At 53.0% G+C, this 20,339-nt stretch overlaps 6 protein-coding genes across 6 annotated transcripts; 5 read left to right on the top strand and 1 right to left on the bottom strand.

The window, feature by feature from the left end:
• The first annotated feature begins 103 nt into the window (after positions 1-103).
• ACET3X_009097 (uncharacterized protein) lies at positions 104-4,244 on the top strand. The gene is made up of 7 exons (XM_069455254.1): positions 104-575; positions 636-1,367; positions 1,416-1,517; positions 1,564-1,616; positions 1,666-1,862; positions 1,909-2,065; positions 2,117-4,244. The coding sequence occupies exons 1-7, from the start codon at positions 479-481 to the stop codon at positions 2,828-2,830; spliced, it is 2,052 nt and encodes a 683-aa protein (XP_069303174.1). The 5' UTR covers positions 104-478; the 3' UTR covers positions 2,831-4,244.
• Positions 4,245-4,352: 108 nt separating this feature from the next.
• On the bottom strand, positions 4,353-5,978 carry ACET3X_009096 (uncharacterized protein). The gene is made up of 3 exons (XM_069455253.1): positions 5,329-5,978; positions 4,959-5,194; positions 4,353-4,913 (listed from the first exon to the last, which is right to left on the bottom strand). The coding sequence occupies exons 1-3, from the start codon at positions 5,492-5,494 to the stop codon at positions 4,641-4,643; spliced, it is 675 nt and encodes a 224-aa protein (XP_069303173.1). The 5' UTR covers positions 5,495-5,978; the 3' UTR covers positions 4,353-4,640.
• Positions 5,979-6,233: 255 nt separating this feature from the next.
• Positions 6,234-7,356, top strand: ACET3X_009095 (uncharacterized protein; the record flags this gene model as incomplete). Its single annotated transcript, XM_069455252.1, has 3 exons — positions 6,234-6,336; positions 6,906-7,038; positions 7,335-7,356. The coding sequence occupies 3 exons, from the start codon at positions 6,234-6,236 to the stop codon at positions 7,354-7,356; spliced, it is 258 nt and encodes an 85-aa protein (XP_069303172.1).
• Positions 7,357-7,481: 125 nt separating this feature from the next.
• ACET3X_009094 (uncharacterized protein) lies at positions 7,482-8,317 on the top strand (the record flags this gene model as incomplete). Its single annotated transcript, XM_069455251.1, has 3 exons — positions 7,482-7,721; positions 7,836-7,970; positions 8,030-8,317. 3 exons carry the CDS (start codon positions 7,482-7,484, stop codon positions 8,315-8,317), a joined length of 663 nt encoding a protein of 220 aa, XP_069303171.1.
• A 2,287-nt stretch (positions 8,318-10,604) lies between these two features.
• Positions 10,605-12,757, top strand: ACET3X_009093 (uncharacterized protein). The gene is made up of 5 exons (XM_069455250.1): positions 10,605-11,347; positions 11,436-11,463; positions 11,528-12,234; positions 12,287-12,501; positions 12,557-12,757. The coding sequence occupies exons 1-5, from the start codon at positions 10,854-10,856 to the stop codon at positions 12,700-12,702; spliced, it is 1,590 nt and encodes a 529-aa protein (XP_069303170.1). The 5' UTR covers positions 10,605-10,853; the 3' UTR covers positions 12,703-12,757.
• A 153-nt stretch (positions 12,758-12,910) lies between these two features.
• Positions 12,911-19,504, top strand: ACET3X_009092 (uncharacterized protein). Its single transcript, XM_069455249.1, has 3 exons — positions 12,911-13,288; positions 13,382-17,242; positions 17,295-19,504. The coding sequence occupies exons 1-3, from the start codon at positions 13,263-13,265 to the stop codon at positions 19,336-19,338; spliced, it is 5,931 nt and encodes a 1,976-aa protein (XP_069303169.1). The 5' UTR covers positions 12,911-13,262; the 3' UTR covers positions 19,339-19,504.
• Positions 19,505-20,339: the final 835 nt, after the last annotated feature.

Genomic DNA, 20,339 nt, shown 5'->3' with positions numbered 1-20,339 from the left:
TGACTCTGGGCTGGATTAATGAAGCTTCTAGAGCCGTATCCATGTGCTTAATATATCACACGTCCCACGATACCGGGCCTGGCATCCCACATTTGACACAGGCCCGGCGTAGAGAGGCAATGCGAAACCCTTGAAACAGAAACAGAACGTCACCAGTCAGCGCGGGCGGCATGGCTCGGATGCGGCGAAGATTATTTCTGCAGTGTAGAATTGACGACCTTCATGCGACATACGGATGTCGGCCAACTCGCATTCCGATGCATGTCGTCAACGGCAAATCAATCTAGCCCATCTGCAGCCAGGCGTTGGCGCGTTGGCGCTTGAATGGTTACCTCCGGGTGAAGTTGTTCAACTCCCATGCACGTGACAGCGTGCCGCGCATCATGCCCGGCATCCGCTCTGGGTACGCCTCACGCGTCGTCGCAAGGTTGCACCACCCCCACTCGTCAACATCACCACCCCTCTATTATTCGCCGCCATGAAACCCCAGAAGAAGAGCATCCGCGACTTCTTCTCTCCCGTGCCGAAAAACTCGTCAAGTGCTGCTGCTTCGCAATCGACCCTGCCCCAGAGAAGTACACGCACCTTGCCGTCTGAGACTTGCTGCCTTAGGCTAACCCATCCCACCGCTGCAGATGCAAAAGATGCGTCTACCCGTCAGTCTAACCTTCCAGGATCGTCTGGAGCCATCCAGGACGCCATCTCATACCCCACCCCCACCCCGCTTTCCTCGACAAACGTCTCCGCGTCGACCGCGTCTTCTACAATAAGAGCTGCGAGTGCCGATGCGCCGCCCTTCAATCCCTCTCAGACATCTGCAACCTCAGGCACAAGCAGGCGCATAGAATCAAATGGCGAGCAAGTGGTTTTGAATTCCGACTCCGACGATGACTCGCTCCCCGAGTTGGACTTTGGCATACCCACGCCGAGAGTCAAGGCCATCACTACCATGACCACTACACGTTCAAAGCGCACGTCCGAAGACCAAATAGACGGGTTACGCAAGCCCGTCAAGAAGGCGAAGGGCGACAGGATCAACTTGAGCGCACTGGTACAAGCAGCCCAGAAGAACCGAGAAACAGAGCGACAGATTCAGGAACACAAGGCTGCCCTCGAGACAGCCATGCAAGTATCCGTTAACGCATCCATTGCAATAAACGAAGAGACGTTTGGCCAGGTCGTAGATGATGACGACGATCCGGACAAGGCGCACCGCCTCTTACAGGCTATGCAGAGAACAAACGCCACGCAGCTAGAAAGCACTTTCCATTTCTTCAAAGACAACCCAGACTCGAACTCAATACCAGTGCGGCCGGTATTTCCCATCACAAGCCTGCCCAACCATCGGTGGGTATCGAGCTTCGAAGGTAGAGTCTCTATACTGCTACGTCGCGTCAGTCGTTAACATGTTCAAGACTCGTACGCCAGGGATCAAGCTTTCATGACCGGCTTCGCTCAACAAATATTTCGTCTACAAAAGCTACCTCAAGAACTAGCTTCTTGGATGATTAATCAGAGTTGGTTGTACACGAACGTTACACTTGCATTTGCTAAGATCTGTAGTTTCCTCGAGTCGAAATGAGGCGCTTAGCTACAGATACATCGAAATCCTGGAGGTAGGGTCATTTCGATTGTCAACTCATGGCAGTATTTGACCCTTTACAGTCTCAAAATACGCATCTCCGCATGCTTCTGGATCGCACAGGGCTAGAAGCATTGTTTAACGAGATAGGCGCTGATATGACACAACTTGAGGCGTCAACCAAGCTCGTACCGGTCTCTGTACCACGATCCGAAACCAGAATCTCGCTTCCACCGTCATTGATATCTATTGCTCGGCTGCTTGAGCGAGCAGCGCCATGGTAAGCAGACTATATACGAGGAAAGTGCTTTACTGATTCTTTATAGCTTGCAGTCGGGGTCTCGAACTCATGCGCTATACATACTCTGCCATGTGTGTCTTGATGATAGAGTCATGGCAGATGCTGCCATACTACACGCTATACAGGACGCTATGGGAGCTATTGTATGCAGCTTTGCTAACAACCATAAGCTGGCCTCCGCTGTAGGGAGCTCTTCACTACAGCAAAATATTCACACTCTAATATCTACGCAGCTCAGCGAGGTTGTCTCCCAACTACTAGAAAAAGTGACGCATCCTTTGCTCCAAAGAAACCTGGTCCGTTCTTTTCCATCGACATTGCCATTGACAGCATATCTGCAACGTTATTTGGCCTTTGCATTTCTAGTCTTCCCAACTCCAGTCGACGTACCGCTCTCGGACCCAGAGGTTTCCAACATCATCTACAAGCAAATCAGAAACTCGCCAAGTTTTCAAATAAATAAGAACACGGACTACGACCATCTCGCTGCACGTTTGGCTCTCCTCGACATCGCTGTTGGGCCTGGCTTGTCGGACGTACCTTACCAACCCCTATCGAGTCCAACGACTTCTGAAGCAGGCTCATCTCCTGTCAGAGCTCCAGTACCTGCGTCGTCTGAGGTGAAAGACTTCAACAACCAGGTGGACGTACTTGCTCGAGAGTTTCAGCTACTTGGTAATTCTATTGTCGAAGCTGGCGCTGCGGTGGACTTGACCATTATGGACGCGAAGGATTCTATAGAGAGACTACGCGCACGACTTGAGCACGCCGTGCGGATAGGCGGAAAGAAGGCTCACAACGTGTTCGGGAATGAGGATGAAGATACACAGCTGAAAGTCAACAGGTTTTTCCAGAAACGGTTACAGAATCCCACTCCAGCACCTCTACGTAGCATATTTGACGAAGACGACGTGTTAGCAGACGTCGCGGATTCCACAGAGACTTGACAGAGGTCTTGACCATGCTGCCGAATTACATGCATACAATACCATAGTACTCGCATGTGTAGGTATTCAACTATCACAAACATTTCAACCCTCTTCTTGCTTTCGCCAAGGGCTTCAAACAACTTGTCGCACCCCACGCAATCTCGTCTCTTCATGACCCCTGAAATCCGCATCAACGTTGGCACAGCACTTGGCACACCTTCCCGCTACAACCTTCAGGGGGGATCTACAGGAGAACCAAAACTCACGCTCCGCTCTACCGCGTCGCCTCGCAGAAAACATGAGACCAATGTCAGAGAAGCCAATTTCGCGCGCTGCAATGTGCAATCCTTTGAAAATTAGCGGCTCGCGACAAGGGCCTAGACGAGCGTGAAAACCATGCAGGTAGCTCTTTTTTGATGCAGCTGGTGTCCGCAGAAGCTCGGTCGCGGCCCAGAAACGAGTTCATCTCCTCCTGTCACATTGCATTGCGGGGCGTCGAAGCGATGAGACGGCTTACTCATAAAACTACTGTATGTGCAAACGTGCGTGCTGGGCGATTTTTCAAGAATGAAGAGAACAAAAGCAGGCGACCGCACTAGAGAATGCTGTAAACACCACGTGTAGAGATGGCGATACAGCAATAGAGTTACCACGCGGGCTTGCGGCACGGGTACGCTTACAGTGGCGGCTGCAGGTGGGAAATGTTTGACAGGCATGAGATCTGTGGCGCAACGCATGTTGCTGACTCGCCATCCATCTGAGGCGGTGTGATGGGCGATGGCAACCAGCGTTGTTTGGGGGCGCCTGGAAAACCAAAAAAAAAAAGGCCTCGGTTCGGAGTTTGCGCCGGAATGCTTGGCTTCTGGAGCCATGAACAATATTTCGGAGCATCGGACATTGGGTAAACCTTGACGTGTGAGGCTAGGGAATGGTGCGTAGAGTAGAGTTGGATTTTATGACGGGTGAACTGCGCGATATGCGCCCCTAGCTAGTCCAGCAAAGAGACATCGCGTGCTTCCTCTACATACAGTAGACAAATACCGCACGCGGCATCTCTCGCACGTCTATCGTTGAATGTACCGGTGGGTAAACCGCGCTGGGCCTAGCCAGCTTACTTGCCGTCCGCAGGTGCTTGCAACCATGCCAGTGCGTGCGCGTTCCTTGGTATTGGGTTGTCAGCCCTGGAGACTGCCGTTGTGTCTCGGATAGCAGTTTCCAAATCTGAACTAGGGCTGCCGTTTGCCGATGAACGGTTGGGCGGCATGCGGGATGGTCCTTGTGAAAAGCAAAGTAGAAGGTGGGAAAGAGGTTTAGCGCTGTTGCCGGCGAGGGAACGGCGAAAAGTGGAATGGTGGTGCAGAGTGACAGGTGTAGTGAGGCTTGGCTGGTTTGGTGCTTGGTTTGGAGGCGGTTTGAGATGAGACTGATTGGGTGGTCACTTGTTGGAGAATGCAGTTTCTCAGATGCTGTGACCATGAGAGAAATCACGTCGAAACTACCTGTTTACAAGATACTATCCATGTGAAGTCTATAATTCATCTACACTCGCCATGCGAGATCAGTCGCGAAACTATATTAACGGAGTTGTGTCCAGATCTATATACATGAGAACGCTAAATGCAGAAACTATAAGATGCCGAATCAAAGACGTGGGAAACTTGCCATGTGGAGCATCAGCACTGCTGAGACCCCCGTCATTACTTCCACATCACCAGTTGTAGACTATGGAGGGAAAGAAAGAGTCGTTCGATTGACATGTGTGTTCGTTGACTCTGCTTGGCCGGCTCTTCCAAAACCCTCTTGTTTGTGTTTTGGATTCTTCCATCGTCTATAGCCCACCCAGTCCGTTCTTCTCGTCAATGTGCCTGTAGCGTTCCTGTTCCATGCGGTACTTGAGCACCATGGCGACACAAAGCACAAGGATCATGTCGATACCGACGATACCGAAGGCGGCAGTGAAGACGCGATCCAGATATGTGTTGGCAAAGGAGGAGAATTTGCCAATGCATCCTCCCTTCTGTGCGGCGACCAAGGTGTTCTGACATGTGCTATCCTGCACGAACGGAGGCGTGGTGGAGTTGACGTAACCGCAGCAGTCAAACTGTTACTTGTCAGCTTCTTTCTGCAGATCATGGCGTCCGCTCACCTTCTGCTGCAGAAGGCTCTGGATAAGCGGCGTCTCGCGCCCCCAGAGGACACTCAGGTTCGTGCGGGTCTGCAAGGTCTCTACCCAGATAGCGATACCAAGACCAAGTGTAAAGGTCGCGCAGATGACTACCAGCCAGCCCTGAGTACGGAGCCAGCCTCGATTCGTTGGTAGGAAAAGTGCCGGGAGAGACAGCAAGAATGTGACAAAGACGAAGATTGCATTGACTACGCCAGCTGGAGAAGTTGTTAGTTGCTGTTCGTCAAGATGGCATGTTCTAGGGCGATGCGTGGGACAATGCGCCGCCACGGTAGTGCCAGGATATCGATTCGCCAGCACCACAGTCATGGCCCAGTTGCAGATGTCGTACCTGTCAAGGGACACTGGCCGAGCAGCAGGTTCTGTGTGACGTTGTCTACGGTCGGAGTGGCGCGCATCGATTGCTCCGATATGAGAGAGAAGCCCAGCAACAGTCCTCCGCATCCGGCAAAGAGCAAGTCCATGCCCACAAAGGCCATCATCAACTTGGTCGGCATGCTGGCGGAATTGCGACTTGACGGAAGAGACTGAAGTGAAGAAAAATAGTTTGAAGCAAAGAATGTAAGTCGGGCGCAGCGGAGCCGTCCGGCGTACTCTCGTAATCTGCGTCGAGCAGGGTGAATTATCAGAAAGAAAGCAGCAAAGTGAAGAGAAAGCAGCAGGACCAGCGCTCGCGCGGAAAATGCATGGCATTCGGGGACACGGGGACTATGGGCATTAAGAAGCACGGCGAGGGCGCGTCGCAGTTGGAGCGCGGCGATGCGTGGGTGGTTTCAGTAGTGTTGGAGCAGTGTGGGCGGCCAATCACAGAGGAGAACAAGCATGATGGTTCGACTGGTTTGGCGCGGCGACTTGGGTGAGGCGCAGAGGTCGAGTGCGAACAGGCACAGTGTTGGAACAAGTGCGACGCGGTGTTGATGGCAGGCTGCCAGGGACGAGATGGTGGTGGAGCCGCGGCATGATGGTTGTCACTGTCACGAGGGGCGATGGTGTTGAGCATCGAGCTGCTGCCTCACAGGGCAGGCGCCACCAACAGTGCAGACGTGCAGGACGAGGAGCAGGCTAGACCGTGGCTGCAAGCGAAGCGAGATCAAACGGGGAAGGTGCGTAAGGGTGGTGCTTGCTTGGTCTTGCCTAGGTGCAACCGCGGCTTCCTCGACGGCCACGACGGCCCACTCGCAGCGGGAACAGGGCAGAGTGCGCACAGTAGACGTTGTCTGCCTGCGTGCAGTGGCAATGGCAGCGAGGATGCGAACTGCTCGGTACGACGAGTCTGGCGTGCAGCAGCTTAGTAGTGGTAGCCGTCGTAGTAGCCCAGCCATCCTGTCTACCGTCGTGTGTAAGCCGCCCGGCGAGTGGGCAAACCGACCTTGACCAAGGTGGCCGTCAATCTGACTTGAGCGGGACTAGCGCAGTCTTTCCACCAATCAACCCGATCCAAAACACCGGGCCCTGCTCAGCTGCCTCCAGCCCAGTCCTCGGCCTGCGGTGGACGGCGCTCTTTTTCATGTGGAAAGGCCGCTGCTGTTCATCTCCAAAAGCGACCTGACAGGCCAAAGGTCTAGTACGAAGGGGTCAAGGTCGGTATCAGTACAGAGGCCGTGGTGCGCTGCAGAGTGTGCCTTTATGCGCAGCGCGATGCCGCCGTCCAGGGCAATAATGGTCGATCTGCGACTCAGAGCTGTGACCAGGGTCGAGCTCAAGCGCATCCGCCCCCAGTGGTGTGGATAGTTGAGGGCCTGCCGCACCAAAGCAGCCAAAGCAGCCGTCGAGAGAAATACTTGACCACTCCCGCCGTTTCATTCCCAATACCGTTCGTCCCTTTCCTTCCTCAGACAGCTCTCGGGCTATAACACACCTGCACCACTCCGTCTGTCCCTGCGTGCCCGCCAAGCTCCACAAGCTCAGGGTTCGGGAAACCACCTCGACCTGTCTTTTTTGCTACCCACCCCAACGGCGCGCGCGCGAAAACAAAGCACGCCGCACCTCGCACCTCGTTGTTCGCTGTTCGCTGTTCGCTGTTCGTTGTGCATTTTGCCAGGTACGTACCGCCCTCTCGCTCCTCGTCCCGCCCAGCCCGCCCGCCCTCTGTCGCGAGGTCACGCTGCCCCCCGGCACCACGTCCTTGCACAAGCACCCCCCAGCCACTGGCGCCGCACGGGCCCACGAGTAATTTAGTGCCTTCCACCGAGCACAGTGCGACCAAGCGTTTCCTCCCCCGCGCACCTTTTCCTTGCATTCCTGCTGCGCCATCACAAAGGGACCAGCCCCGATCTTTTAACAGGCCGCGCTTCCTTTTCCGTATGAGGTCGTTCTAAGCGTCTAACCCAACTCAAGCCGTCTGCAGTTCCTTCTGTAACCTTTTGCGCGTCTGCCCAAACCACGCAAGAACGCCTGCCAACTCCCCACACTCGGCCCAACACAGCTTAGGGCCCTCGTCCCCCAAACACCGCGGGTAACCAATCTTTGTCGCGACTCACCACCATGGCCAGCGAAATCACCGAGCACGACCAGAACGCGTCGCCCTCTGTCCACGACGACGGCAATGGCACCATGGGCATGGAGAACCGCGGCGTCAAGCGCGCGCGCGCCGCTGCCGACGACGACGACGACGACGATGACAAGCCCGGCCGCGAGCGAAGAAAGATTGAGATCAAGTTCATCCAGGACAAGTCGCGTCGGCACATCACCTTCTCCAAGCGCAAGGCTGGCATCATGAAGAAGGTACGTGTGCTTCCTCGTTGAGCGCGCATCGTCGTGGTGCATCTGCTCCCGCCGCGTCGCATGAAACCCTCGTCTGCACCGAGCGCTCCCGCTAACCATGCCGCCCACTCCCAGGCCTACGAATTGTCTGTCCTGACTGGCACCCAAGTGCTGCTGCTCGTCGTCTCCGAGACTGGTCTTGTCTACACCTTCACCACACCCAAGCTGCAACCGCTAGTCACCAAGCCAGAGGGCAAGAACCTCATCCAGGTACGCTGCAGCCCTCAGCCCACCTGTCGCATCGCATTGCTAACACTCGCTCCCCCCAGGCCTGTCTCAACGCCCCTGAGCCATCAAGCGGCGACGCGAATGGCGTCGACAACGACACTGTCGAATCGCCAGAGGACAACCACGCCCAGGTACCGCCGGGCCAGCCACGCGGCATGCCGCCCAACAACCAAGCCATGCCCCAAGCCTACATGACGCCCGAGGCTGCCCTGCACTACCAGAGCTACCTGCAACAACAGCAGCAGCAGTCAAACCAGTATCCCATGGCGCAGCAAGGCATGCCCCGCCATCCTGGTGGCCACTACCCCCAGGACCAGAAGCTGGGCTAAACCTAATACACACATACTCTACCCACGCGGTAGCAGGTCACTACTCGGAAGGCGCATTAGTAACTGGATATGGATACCCACATAATGGCAAAAGTAATCACCGTGTCGCTCAACACGCAATACGCAGGTGCATGGCATGCGGTTTCGCATGCGACAGTGTAGTGAGAGTGGGAAGATATGATGTGGGCACGCAATCTTGGGGGCGGATGCAGTTGCACTTCCGAACGACTGTACGTCTTACGTGGATATTGGCGCAGTCTGTGGTTTCTTTATTCTTGTCGTTTGCTCTCCACCAACATACGCAGCATCTCCTGTCACATTTACCAGGTGCTGTTTAGACCAGATCTATACCATTACCCCTAGTCTCGGTCAAATTCAGTGCGTTAATTCACTCAAAGCTAGTCTCGTGCGCCGCTATCCGTGAGAGCTTAGTCGGGTCTGGGCATTGCTTCCTGTTTTGTCGCTCCATCTTGCCTTTCTGGGAGCATAAGCTTGCCACCACGACTCAATTCTCTCAAGTCTCCGCGGACCTCTCTTGGACGTGACTTGTACGGGCGGCTTGCGACATCCGCTCCTCACGAGTCATTGTGGCGATTGGCTTAACGAAGCAGGGAACATCCACCACACAACATGGCTTGACTACTTGAAAATGTCCTACTACCTGTTTCTACTGGGCGGCAGCGTTTGTTTTACAGGAAAAAGCAATGTGCAACGTTGCCCACAGGCCCTCGTGCGCTACCCAGATGATGACGGCTTGATAACGGCTGAAAGCAAGGCTATCTCTTGTCTGGACCAGAGACTCGAGCATGCCCTCGAGGAAATGTCACACCCGCAATTGCACGACTGTACGTAGTTGGTGCGTCCTCTAGATGATTACACCGTTGCAGGTGTGACCACTCACACCATTCGACTCGATGTAGCGGGAAGCTTTGCAGGGCCAATGCAACGCTGGTACCGTCTTCTTTTGACGTTGCTTCAACTACATACGACGATGACTACTTGCGTCACCATCACAGCACTATCCTTCCATCGAGAGTGTGACTACGTGACTGCGACGTTTGGCTTGCATGTTGCACGAGAAGGTAGGTAGGTACCTGGATACGCGCGTGGTACGCAGGCGGTCGATCGATGCGCCGGGTTACGCCACCAAGTACTCTGGAAACATCCCAAAGGCCGGGATGCCTAGAATGAGATTGTTGAAGAGATGCAAAGAGCGCCACAGTGAAGCGAACGGGGCTGTGTAAGTGTGAAGACGTTTCCCCCGTATCGTTGGCAGTAACGGCTACAATCTGAGCTGATTTCATCGCCTCTCCCTGGTCGATGGCGTCATGTTTGGGGTGAAATTTAAGTGTGGGAGCGAGGTACAAGCCCATACGAGAGACGAGTGGTTCTGGTGCTGACAGCTGTCGTCATAGAGCTGATCTCAATCTAGTTGGCTCTTGCCATCGACACAAGGTTACAACTACGGACCGCGCCGCAGAAATTCGCCGAAAGATACATACGGCTACTTGCAGTTTTGTGCCGATAGAGACACAGCATCGGTGTGGTGTGACGGAAAGCTTCACGCTTTGCACTCTCTCTTTCTGCGTGTCGCCTCGATACCAAGTGCAGCTCGTTATTACTGTTAGTCTCGATGTTGTCTGTGTAGCGTTTGCATGGGAATTTCAGGCTTTCCGTTCTCTTGCCTCGGCATTGTCCTTTGGTAACCACCTCTTATTTGACAAGATCTTGGGGGGTTGATTGCTTCTGTGATGCCCTACGCGTCAACCTGCCTCTCGGGTGCGGATGTCTACCCGCACAAGGCCTCTTTACTTCTTCGAGCGATCCCCGCATCTTAGCATGCGAATGCCCGCTTTTAACAATCGCCCGTATAGGTACTGTTCTGCAATGGAAACGTAACCTTTTTCATTCATTTCTTCCGTCCATCACACCCCGGTTTTCGACATGGGTCAGGGCAGTGATCCCGACAGACTTCCAAGGTTGTTCCGACCTTCTTGAAGAACAATACATTGAGTGATGGCATCGTAGCTTTCCAATTACTTCCAATACTTTACTACTGTAATCTCTTCAAGTATAAGGCTGCCAATTCTTTGTTCCTCTTAGCTGGACAGCATTGATCACAATATATTGTGCATATGAGTCCGAGCTTTTCAGGTATAGGAGTGCTGGTCTCGGTGCTACTCCCGGCCTAAACTATGGACCATCTAGGCGTCGCTATTTCGTTCTTGCAGTTGCTTTTATTGCTTTGCCGTCTCCATTCGCCATCTTCCATCTAGCGTTGTTTTCTCCCCAGCTCAGCACCCCATATCTCACGCACGTGCGTAGCCAACCCCGAATCGCGACATTCATCATGAGAAGCATCTAAGCTTTATAATTACTGTTTTGTCAACTCGGCGTGATGCGATAAGCTTTTTGCCAAGTGCTTTCTCCAGCAGCTCAGCTTCTTGCTCCGCCTATATTACTCGTCTCTCGCTCGTGTGTTGCTTCAAAGTCAACTGCACCCCACCTTCCTCCTCAAACAACACAAAAACAAACCATGGAGTCGAATATCGAGAAACATCCAACTCCCCACATCGCTCGTGATGTAGAGAAGAAAGGCGAGTCCTCGATTGACGCAGATGCCCTCAAGCTAGCAGAGATGGGCTACACCCAAGACATGGCGAGAAAGTACACCGTCTGGTCCGTCCTAGGCGTCGGGTTTTCAATCACAAACTCTTGGTTCGGTATATCAGCCGCTCTGATAACTGGCATCAATTCTGGAGGCCCGCTGCTCGTCATATACGGCATAATGCTCATAGCTCTCATCTCGACGTGCGTGGGCATTAGTCTGAGCGAGTTGGCGAGTGCCATGCCAAATGCGGGTGGACAGTACTTTTGGGCTGGTGAGCTCGCGCCGAAGCGGTTTACAAGACTCGCTAGTTACATGACGGGGTGGTTGGCGTGGTGGGGTGCCATGTTTACGAGTGCGTCTGTGGCATTGGCCATGGGAAGTGCGGTAGTTGGGTGCTATCAACTTGGGCATCCGGATTTGTAAGCACTTCTTTCTTCATGCCTTTGCTTCGTCTAGAGAGACATCTGAAGGTCTTGAGAAAAGAAGTCCTGCTAAGTATTGCTTCAGCGTCATCCAGCCTTGGCATGTCTTCCTGGCAAGTAGTATCCCTGTATGAACTGCCTACGAGACAAGTACTGACGTTGCACGCCGATCCTTAGGCTTACCAAGTCTCAAACATCTTCTGCTTCTTCTTCAACTGCTACGGCAAAACCCTCCCCGCAGTCGGGAAAACCACACTATGGACCTCGCTGCTCTCCTTCGCTGTGATACTCATCACCGTTCCAGCCACTGCGCCTACGCACCAGCACGCTCGCTTCGTCTTCGCAACCTTTATCAATAACACGGGGTGGCAGCAAGATGGCATCGCCTTCATCGTCGGTCTCGTGAACACAAACTGGGCTTTCGCTTGTCTGGATTGTGCCACACATCTCGCCGAAGAAGTACACCGGCCGGAGAAGATGGTCCCGATAGCTATTATGGGAACTGTAGGAATTGGGTTCGTCACGAGCTGGTTCTTCTCCGTTGGCATCTTCTTCTCGATTGTGGGCGACTTTGCCGAGATTGGCGCGTCAGATACTGGAGTGCCCATCCTGGAGATTTTCTTTCGCGCGCTGGAAAACAAGGCCGGAGCGACGGTTCTTGAGGCGCTCATCATAGCTACGGGGCTCGGTTGCTTGGTCGCAAGTCATACTTGGCAGAGCCGGCTATGCTGGAGTTTCGCGCGCGACCGAGGGCTTCCTGCTCATCGCTGGCTGGCTAGGGTACATGAAGGACTCGACGTTCCACTCAACGCCCACCTAGTGAGTTGTGTTATTGTGGCTGTTATGGGGTGTCTGTATTTGGCTTCGTTGACAGCGTTTAACTCGTAAGATATGCTGTCATCTGCGTGTGTGGACCTCAATGCTAACGAGATGTAGGATGATAACGGCATGTATCGTTCTGTTGTACCTCAGCTACTCTGTTCCGGTCGTCTGTCTGCTTATCCGCGGTCGCGACAAGATAGCCCATGGGCCATTCTGGCTCGGCCGGGTCGGGCTTTTTGCGAATATTGTGCTGCTTGTCTGGACACTGTTCACACTGGTCATGTACTCGTTTCCGTATGCGAAACCTGTCGAGGCGGGAAACATGAACTGTAAGTGATGCTGTGTGAGCTGATACACGTACGGTACCGCTGACTAGGTGTGCAGATGTATGCGTGGTCTATGCTATTGTTGCTTTGATTGCCAGTGTAGACTGGCTGGTTAGAGGGAGGAAGAAGTTTGTGGTTGCTGGCGAAAGGAAGGAGGAAGGAGTGATGTCAGCTCCGAGGATCGTAGATCTGCCTAGGTACTGAAGGCGATATCGAAGCAAAATGGAGGGCTCGACGCCCATGGCATAACCAGGAAGCACGTCTACAATGCTGATTTTGTGATGTGTGCAAGTTGCCGTGGAGATGAAAGAGGAATGTTAATGGGCTTGGCAGGCCAGACGCGCGCGGGCGGGGCGCTAGTTGAATCGCGTCGCGTTTGCATGGGTATTCTCAGATCAGATGCACTGACGTCTGCCATATGCCTTTCTTCTGCGCAACACATCGCACCCATCCTCGCCCGCGCCCTCACTCTCGCCCCTTTGAGCTTAGCACGCTCTCTCACTCACTCACCTACGCTCCTTGACACACACACACACACAAGACTCGTCGACTGCCTGCGCGGCTTCTGTCTCCTGGTCCAGCTAGCGCGTGCGCGACGGATCCTCACAGGATAGACGGCATCTCGTAGATAGACACACAATTGCAACTCGCCGTGCTGGTGGAGACACGCCGAGGGTGGTCCATGCCAGATTGCGCTCCGTCATCCCTCTGAGAGAATTGTGAGCGGGGGCGTCACAACCAGGACTGGGCCTGGGTGAGGGAACATGGCGGAGATTCTCGAGAAGATAAAGTAAGTCCTGTGGCCCCGGAACATTGTCCTCTGCCGCTCCTTCCATCGGCGTCCTTGCACACCAGACATGGCTAACTATATTGTGTCTTGTAGTGAGCTCCGGGAGCTACCCGAAGAACAGCACCTGTTCTGTCCTCGCATTGGCGACGACGGATCGGTATACTACGATGAAGACGTTGCTGCGTACCCTCCCGAAAACGATCCCAACGAGCTCGCCGACCGCAAGCTCAAGCTTCTAGCTGCTCAAGACCGGAAATGGACAGCCCTCAAGGCAGCCGAGATATTGGCCTTCGATGGAGACGAGGCAGCACCACACAAGGAATGGCTCGTCAACCGCCTCAACAGCCTCATGCAGAGCTGCGATGTCTGCGTGAGAGTCTTCCACCAGAGCAGAGCAGAATGGCGGACACGGCTGATTGATTCTTACGACGAGGAGAATATTGGTGACTTCCTACAAGTCGTGGACAACCAATGCCTGGGTCGCATACAAAAGGGCTTGGACGAAGCGAACGAGATACTGAGCAAAGCCGAACCGAAGACGCGCTCAGTCCGGCTGTTGCCCAACGAATGCACATATGGCTTCTTCGAAGCGCTTAGCTGCGACGCCCTAATACGGAACGAAGAACTCCTCCAGCGACATTTCGATGCACCGTTCGACATGGTCCAAACGAAGAAGCGGTTAAAGATTCAGACGTACCTTCCTGCTATGACCCGCTTCTTATTCACTAGGGTGGACAGACGGCATAAATGGGCGACAGAGTCCTGGTCCACCTTCAAGCGTAACGTTCTCAAAAGCGAGTGGGAATGGGCTGTAAGAGATTACGTTACAAGTGTCATGATGAAGGTCCAGATGAGCAATTTGGATCTATCCGTGGTACCCCTCTTTTGGGGCGGCATGCGGCTCATAGTAGCAAAGATGGACAGGGAGCTGATCACCGACTCATTGCGCGGCCTTGACGGAGACTTCTACCGTCTGATGCTTGACCACCTTTCACTGAAGTCCGAAGGCTTTCTGGATCTGATTGCAACCATGAAGCAGTTACTGGAAAAGTCCCCGGTCGATTACTGGGAAGGCATGAATGCTGTGACTTCTTCAATCGCTACAGTAGTAGAACAAGTGTTCAACAGCCCAGTTTTGAATCAACTCCTTCTCGCCACTGCGGATGGAAACGAACAAAACATGAATAACCTCCACGCTGCCTTCAGCTGGATTCCCATCTTCCTGGACTCCATCAAGGTATCCAATCTCGGACCGGCCGTCCGCCCATTTGTACACGCGTTGCTTGGTCGCTTCCAGTCTGATCGCTATCCTCCCGTCGCTCGAGCCTACTGCTATAAGGAAGGACTCAAAGTATTGGATTATACCTTTCGAAAAATGGGAGAAGGCAAAGGCGCCGACAAGTTTGTTGGGCAGCCAACCGTCAATGGCATGCTGGATTTGCTGTCAACCTTCATACAGTCTCTCGTTACAACTCTCAAGAACTTGAAATACAACAAGGAAAATCAGGAGGATATGCAACTGACCCTTTCGGTGATTGAGCATGCGTTCAAGCTGGAAGCACAGTCCCTCATCGTCGAGAGGCAACTTATCTCTGCGAATGTACCGTCGCCCACCCAAACACCGCCGTCCAGTCCTATATGGAAGACAGTCCTACGAGCAATAGGCCCAGATAGCTTGGAGCTTGCCACGCATCTTCTCATTGCTGGCAGGGGCTTGATCGGGCTGGAACCACTCCAAATGAAGTCGGGTGTCGACAAGGTACCCCCAGAGGTACGCCACTTCAATGATCGATTCCGGTTGCTCTCTCAATCAATCACCGATGTCGTGGAGAAGATGTCGGAATTTGAACCCACACTGTTACAAGCTTTGTTCGGACAGCAACCCGCAGCGAGTGCCATCGTCTCCCTGATGTTTTCGTCCACAGAAGATACCCGCAACTCTGCCATCGAGCTGTTGAAGGTCATAAGTGGAGAAGACGAACGTCGTGGCGCTCTGCAACATATCTTGAGGGCCCATTATAGACACGTCGTTCGGGGTATCTCGGATTCAGTTCGGCAAGTTCGACTCAAGAAAGCGTTCGCTCCAGCACCAAGTGTGATCCGAACATGCACAGATATCATCGACATCATTTGCAACCCTCAAGACGGAATCTTGCGAGGCCGCGAGTATGATTCTGGTGATGCTGCAGCGACAATGTATCTATGGGAGAACCTTTGGGATTCACTTACGATGATCTTCGCCACTACTGAAGCCTGGAGCAACTTGGGCTTCTACGACAAACACATGATGATGGACTTTTGCCGAGACACTATGCAATTTGCTGACGTGCTGTTCGATCAGTGCAGCATCTTTGCCACAGCCCTGAAGCCACCTTCTTCCGATGAAGAAGAAGCAACATCAAAGACCGCTCTACTCAAAGAGCTTTTGGCACAGCCGGCGAATGCCATGGAGGGTCTGGCCAAATGGCTTCGTCTTCGTGACGAGTTCTTGTCTAGCAAGTCCGTCACTTTGATCAGCAAGCTTCTTATTCGGCTACACCGTGTGTCTATCGAAATCGATCCCAACGCTCTTTCGTACATGGAACGAGTGCTCTCAGGAGATGTCCGTGCGAAGCTGAGCGATACACAACAGGCTGAGCTGCAACAAGCGCTCGAAGAGCATCTTGGCCGCCCACTTGTGAAGGAAGAGGAGCCCGCAAAACCCAAGCAGGCCATGATCAGCAAATGGATGGCCCCGGGTGCGACTCAAACACCAGCAGATGCCAAAGCAAAGTTGCTTGCTAGTATGACTGCTGGGTCGAGTAAATTCCAGGAACGACGGGAGCAGATGAGAGCAGCTGAAGTCAAGGCTGCTCAACAAAAAGCTCTCGATGATAAGAAGAGTGCCCAACAAGCCGAGTTCAAGCGTAAGCGGCAGCTTGCACTACAACAACGAGAGAAAGAGAAGGCTGCTGCGATCGCTAAGCTGAAAGCAGCTAGGGGCGTCTCCAATCATGTTGCCGAAGCCGGCTCAGGCCTTGAAGGGCTAGGTGTGTTGGGCAAAGACCAGGCTGCAAAGGGAGAAGGCTTGATGCATTCTTCTGATGAATCATCAGACGAAGGTGACATTGATGAAGATCTCTTTGGCATCAAGAAGACCAAAATCAAGACTGGACCCAAGACAAACATTGTTAATGAAGTCAAGATCCAAATGCCGACAAAGAAAAAGCGGGCTCAACGTTCTGCCAAAGACATGCGTGCTCGTCTGGCGCCTGATCTGAGCAGCCTTCATCGAACTATTCTTAGCTGGAACTATTTCCACGAGGGCCCCTTCCCACCCAAGTCCCGACCCGACATGTATTCCAAGGTCCTCAGTACCTTCCGCACACCCAACGATTACCAAAATACCTTCGAACCGCTTCTGACCCTAGAAGCATGGCAAGGTTTCGTCAAAGCTCGTGAGGAGAACCAAGCTAAGCCATATGAGATAAGAATCACTTCACGAGCTGCTGTCGACATGTTCCAAGAAGTTGGCAGTACGATGACTCATGTCGAGAACAAGGATGTGTTCATCTCCGAAGGTGACATCATACTCTTTGCAAAATCCAAATCACCCTCTGCGGATGAGCCAACATGTCTCGCCAGGGTGTTCCGCGTAAAGAGGAAACAGCAGCACATCGAGGTCTCATATCGTGTGGTACCTGGCAACCCTCTCTCAACTGCGCTGCAACCAAACAATACGATTCTGGGCTTCAAACTCGAGTCAATCACATCTTTGGAGCGCGAGTACGGTGCGCTGAAAGGTCTTCAGTATTACGATTTGTGTGACGAGATCATCCGCGCGAAGCCCTCTCCACTTTTGACCTACAAGGATAGCCAGATCCAGCCACTCATCTCTAATTACAATGTGAATCCGGCGCAAGCAAAAGCCATCAAATCCGCCATCGACAATGATGCGTTCACCTTGATTCAAGGGTAAGCTACAACATCTATACGTGTCTGAGTAAATTTCTGACCATTTCCACAGACCGCCTGGTTCCGGAAAGACAAAAACCATCACTGCTATCGTGGGAGCTATCCTGAGCGACAGTCTTCGAAACCGCGGTACCGCGATTGCCGTCCCCGGCCAAACAAACTCAAATGCTGCTCAGAAGAAGTTGCTGGTTTGCGCGCCTAGTAATGCGGCCGTGGACGAGTTGGTCATGCGTTTCAAAGATGGTATCAAAACTCTCAATGGCGAGTCGCGCAAACTCAACATCGTACGCTTAGGTCGCGGAGACGCCATCAAGGCCAGTGTGCAGGATGTGACACTAGAAGAGCTTGTCAACAAGCGCCTAGGTGTTGATTCATCGAACGGCAACGATCGAGAAGCGACACAGAAGCTCTTCCAGGAGCACAAACAGGTCTCTGATCAACTGAAGCAAGCCTATCAGCAGCGAGATACTGGTGAGATCAAAGGAGAAGCTGCGGCCAAGCTAGACGACGACATCAACGCGTTACGCAGGCGTAAAACAGCCTTGGGAACGAAGATCGACAATGTCAAGGATGACGAGAAGCTTGCAAGTCGTAACGCAGACCTGAACAGACGACGCGCACAGGAAGCAATTCTGAACGACGCCCACGTTATCTGTGCGACACTCAGCGGTTCTGGACATGAGATGTTCCAAGGGCTAAGCATTGAGTTCGAAACTGTCATTGTCGACGAGGCTGCCCAGTGTGTTGAGATGAGCGCACTTATTCCCCTCAAGTACGGTTGCGCCAAGTGTATCCTGGTTGGAGATCCAAAGCAACTTCCTCCAACTGTCTTCTCGGACAAGGCGAAAGGTTTCCAATACGAGCAGAGTTTGTTCGTCCGCATGCAAAAGAATCACCCAGACGATGTGCATCTATTGGACACACAATATCGTATGCACCCGGAAATCAGTCTGTTTCCCAGTCGAACGTTTTACGACGGCCGACTCTTGGATGGCGACGATATGGCTGGTCTACGCCAGCGACCATGGCATCAGAGTATGTTGCTCGGACCTTACCGCTTTTTTGATGTCCAAGGTCAACACCAAGCTGCTCCAAAGGGCCATTCGCTTATCAATATTGCCGAGATCAATGTCGCGATGCAACTGTACAAACGAGTCACTTCCGACTATCCCGAATATGATTTTAAAGGCAAGATTGGCATCATCACACCTTACAAGAGCCAGCTGCGAGAGCTGAAACAGCGCTTCATGAACGCATATGGTCAGAGTATTATCGAGGACATTGATTTCAATACCACGGATGCTTTCCAAGGCCGTGAAAGCGAGATCATCATCTTCTCCTGCGTACGAGCCTCCCCAGCAGGTGGCGTTGGTTTCCTCCAGGACATTCGCCGTATGAACGTTGGTCTCACGCGTGCCAAATCATCTCTATGGGTTTTGGGGAACTCTGACTCGCTGATGCGAGGAGAATTCTGGAAGAAGCTTATAGTAGACGCGAAGGAAAGGAAGCGGTTTTCTGCTCAAGACGTGCCAAAGATGCTGAACCAGCATTCCAGTAAATTCCCGGCACCAAAGGAAGGTTATGTACAGCCTCACCGTCCCACATCAGAGGTCAAGCCGGAGGTCAAACCAGAAGTCAAACTAGAAGTGAAGTCGGAGCCCATGAGCAGGTCTGCAAGCAACCAGTCCAGTACATCTTCGGGCTCGGACTCGAAGTCTATCAAACAAGAGATCAAGAGGGAGATCAACAACGAACAAATACTGGTACACCACGAAAAGCGGAAGTTCCAAGACATCGCCAGTCTTGACAAGATCAAGCTTGAGAGTAGCGATGCCGAGATGGACGATGCGCCATCTGACTCTGCCTCTAATACCATGAACGGAGGCAGTGGTCGATCAACACCTGCCGCTAATGCCGATGCGTCGCGTAAGAGCTCGACGCCTAGTGGGGAGACAAGCAACGGGACGAGTGGTGCGGTCGCTCCCCCACCTGGAGATGTCATCGGTGGCATGTCGATGGCAAAACCTAAAATTCGTAGGCGGCCTCGTGAACCACCAAACCCTTTCATCAAAAATAAGAAGCCAAGGAACGGCTAACCATACAACAACCTAACCGGCGGGAGAGGGGGGCCGAAGTAGCATCATTTCCTATGTGCATGCTTCAGCAATATGCTCCTTCTATCAGCATTTGGCGCCTTCTGCATGGGTGGACAATTTTATTAGCATAGCCTGGCGTTCATTCATATTTTTATGTATACCTAGTTATCTGACACTATCTCTTTCTGGGGCCATATGCCCCATATCGTACCAGACGAAGATCGGCCACGAAGCCCGGCCACGAAACCCAAAGGGGCATTTCGTGGCTAAAATCCGGTAGGGGGCGATCGACGTGTGTGCCGCGTGCTTGATCGCCTCGCCGGAACATTTACAGCACGTTCTGGTCTCTAAACGCGGAAATTGACGTCTTTCGGTCTTTTCCGCACGTCGTGTATAACGCGTGTATGTGTGGTCGCTGTGTCGCACTTGGTTAGGGCCGCTAGTCAGGCGCTCCCGTACCACCGTGACGCACACCGCCCATTGCCGATCATTGGATCCTGCACCCCATACTCTTCAAGCGAAAATCAAGGATCTGTCTGACGCATTAATCGGCATGGCGTCTCTTCCAGCTTCTACTGAAGCGTAGCATCAGCAAGGCGCTCCCTGTTGCTGCCGGATCGAGCAAGCCGCATAGCATTCACGCTCTGTTTGTACTACCCAGCTGCCAATCACCCTCGTACACTTGTACTACTCACTTATGCATCCAATTATCGTCAGCGACCAGTAGCACATTTCCCAGATCGTGGCTGGCTTGCAGCATGCATCTTGGTGCGATCTTCAATATTTTCTGTGAGCGGAGAACCAATAATTCTTACTTCCCGCATGCAGTCTTCCTCTCCTCCATGCGTATTTCCAACATTCCTTTGTACTGACCGTGTCACTTTTCGACATCTTCCACAACAAAAACTTCTCCCAATCTATGCACAACCTCGTGATCGGTTACCGGCTTCGCTGTCAATGCGCCGTCGTGGCACGTTGCCTCGCCTCTTAGCATCACGAGC

Source organism: Alternaria dauci, chromosome 9, assembly GCF_042100115.1.
Source record: "Alternaria dauci strain A2016 chromosome 9, whole genome shotgun sequence".
NCBI lineage: Eukaryota > Fungi > Ascomycota > Dothideomycetes > Pleosporales > Pleosporaceae > Alternaria > Alternaria dauci.
Note: the sequence above shows the minus strand (reverse complement) of the source record. Positions and strands in the feature narration are given on the sequence as shown.

Coding starts and splice junctions, on each gene's coding strand:
- ACET3X_009097 (XM_069455254.1), top strand. CDS start 479: ATGAAACCCCAGAAGAAGAGCATCCGCGACTTCTTCTCTCCCGTGCCG. Junction 576..635: donor ATCGACCCTGCCCCAGAGAA/GTACACGCACCT, acceptor CCACCGCTGCAG/ATGCAAAAGATGCGTCTACC. Junction 1,518..1,563: donor TTCTTGGATGATTAATCAGA/GTTGGTTGTACA, acceptor TAAGATCTGTAG/TTTCCTCGAGTCGAAATGAG.
- ACET3X_009096 (XM_069455253.1), bottom strand. CDS start 5,494: ATGCCGACCAAGTTGATGATGGCCTTTGTGGGCATGGACTTGCTCTTT. Junction 5,195..5,328: donor CGGCCAGTGTCCCTTGACAG/GTACGACATCTG, acceptor CAACTTCTCCAG/CTGGCGTAGTCAATGCAATC. Junction 4,914..4,958: donor AGAGCCTTCTGCAGCAGAAG/GTGAGCGGACGC, acceptor GACAAGTAACAG/TTTGACTGCTGCGGTTACGT.
- ACET3X_009093 (XM_069455250.1), top strand. CDS start 10,854: ATGGAGTCGAATATCGAGAAACATCCAACTCCCCACATCGCTCGTGAT. Junction 11,464..11,527: donor AGCCTTGGCATGTCTTCCTG/GCAAGTAGTATC, acceptor GCCGATCCTTAG/GCTTACCAAGTCTCAAACAT. Junction 12,502..12,556: donor CGAGGCGGGAAACATGAACT/GTAAGTGATGCT, acceptor CTAGGTGTGCAG/ATGTATGCGTGGTCTATGCT.
- ACET3X_009092 (XM_069455249.1), top strand. CDS start 13,263: ATGGCGGAGATTCTCGAGAAGATAAA. Junction 13,289..13,381: donor GAGATTCTCGAGAAGATAAA/GTAAGTCCTGTG, acceptor TGTGTCTTGTAG/TGAGCTCCGGGAGCTACCCG. Junction 17,243..17,294: donor GCGTTCACCTTGATTCAAGG/GTAAGCTACAAC, acceptor CCATTTCCACAG/ACCGCCTGGTTCCGGAAAGA.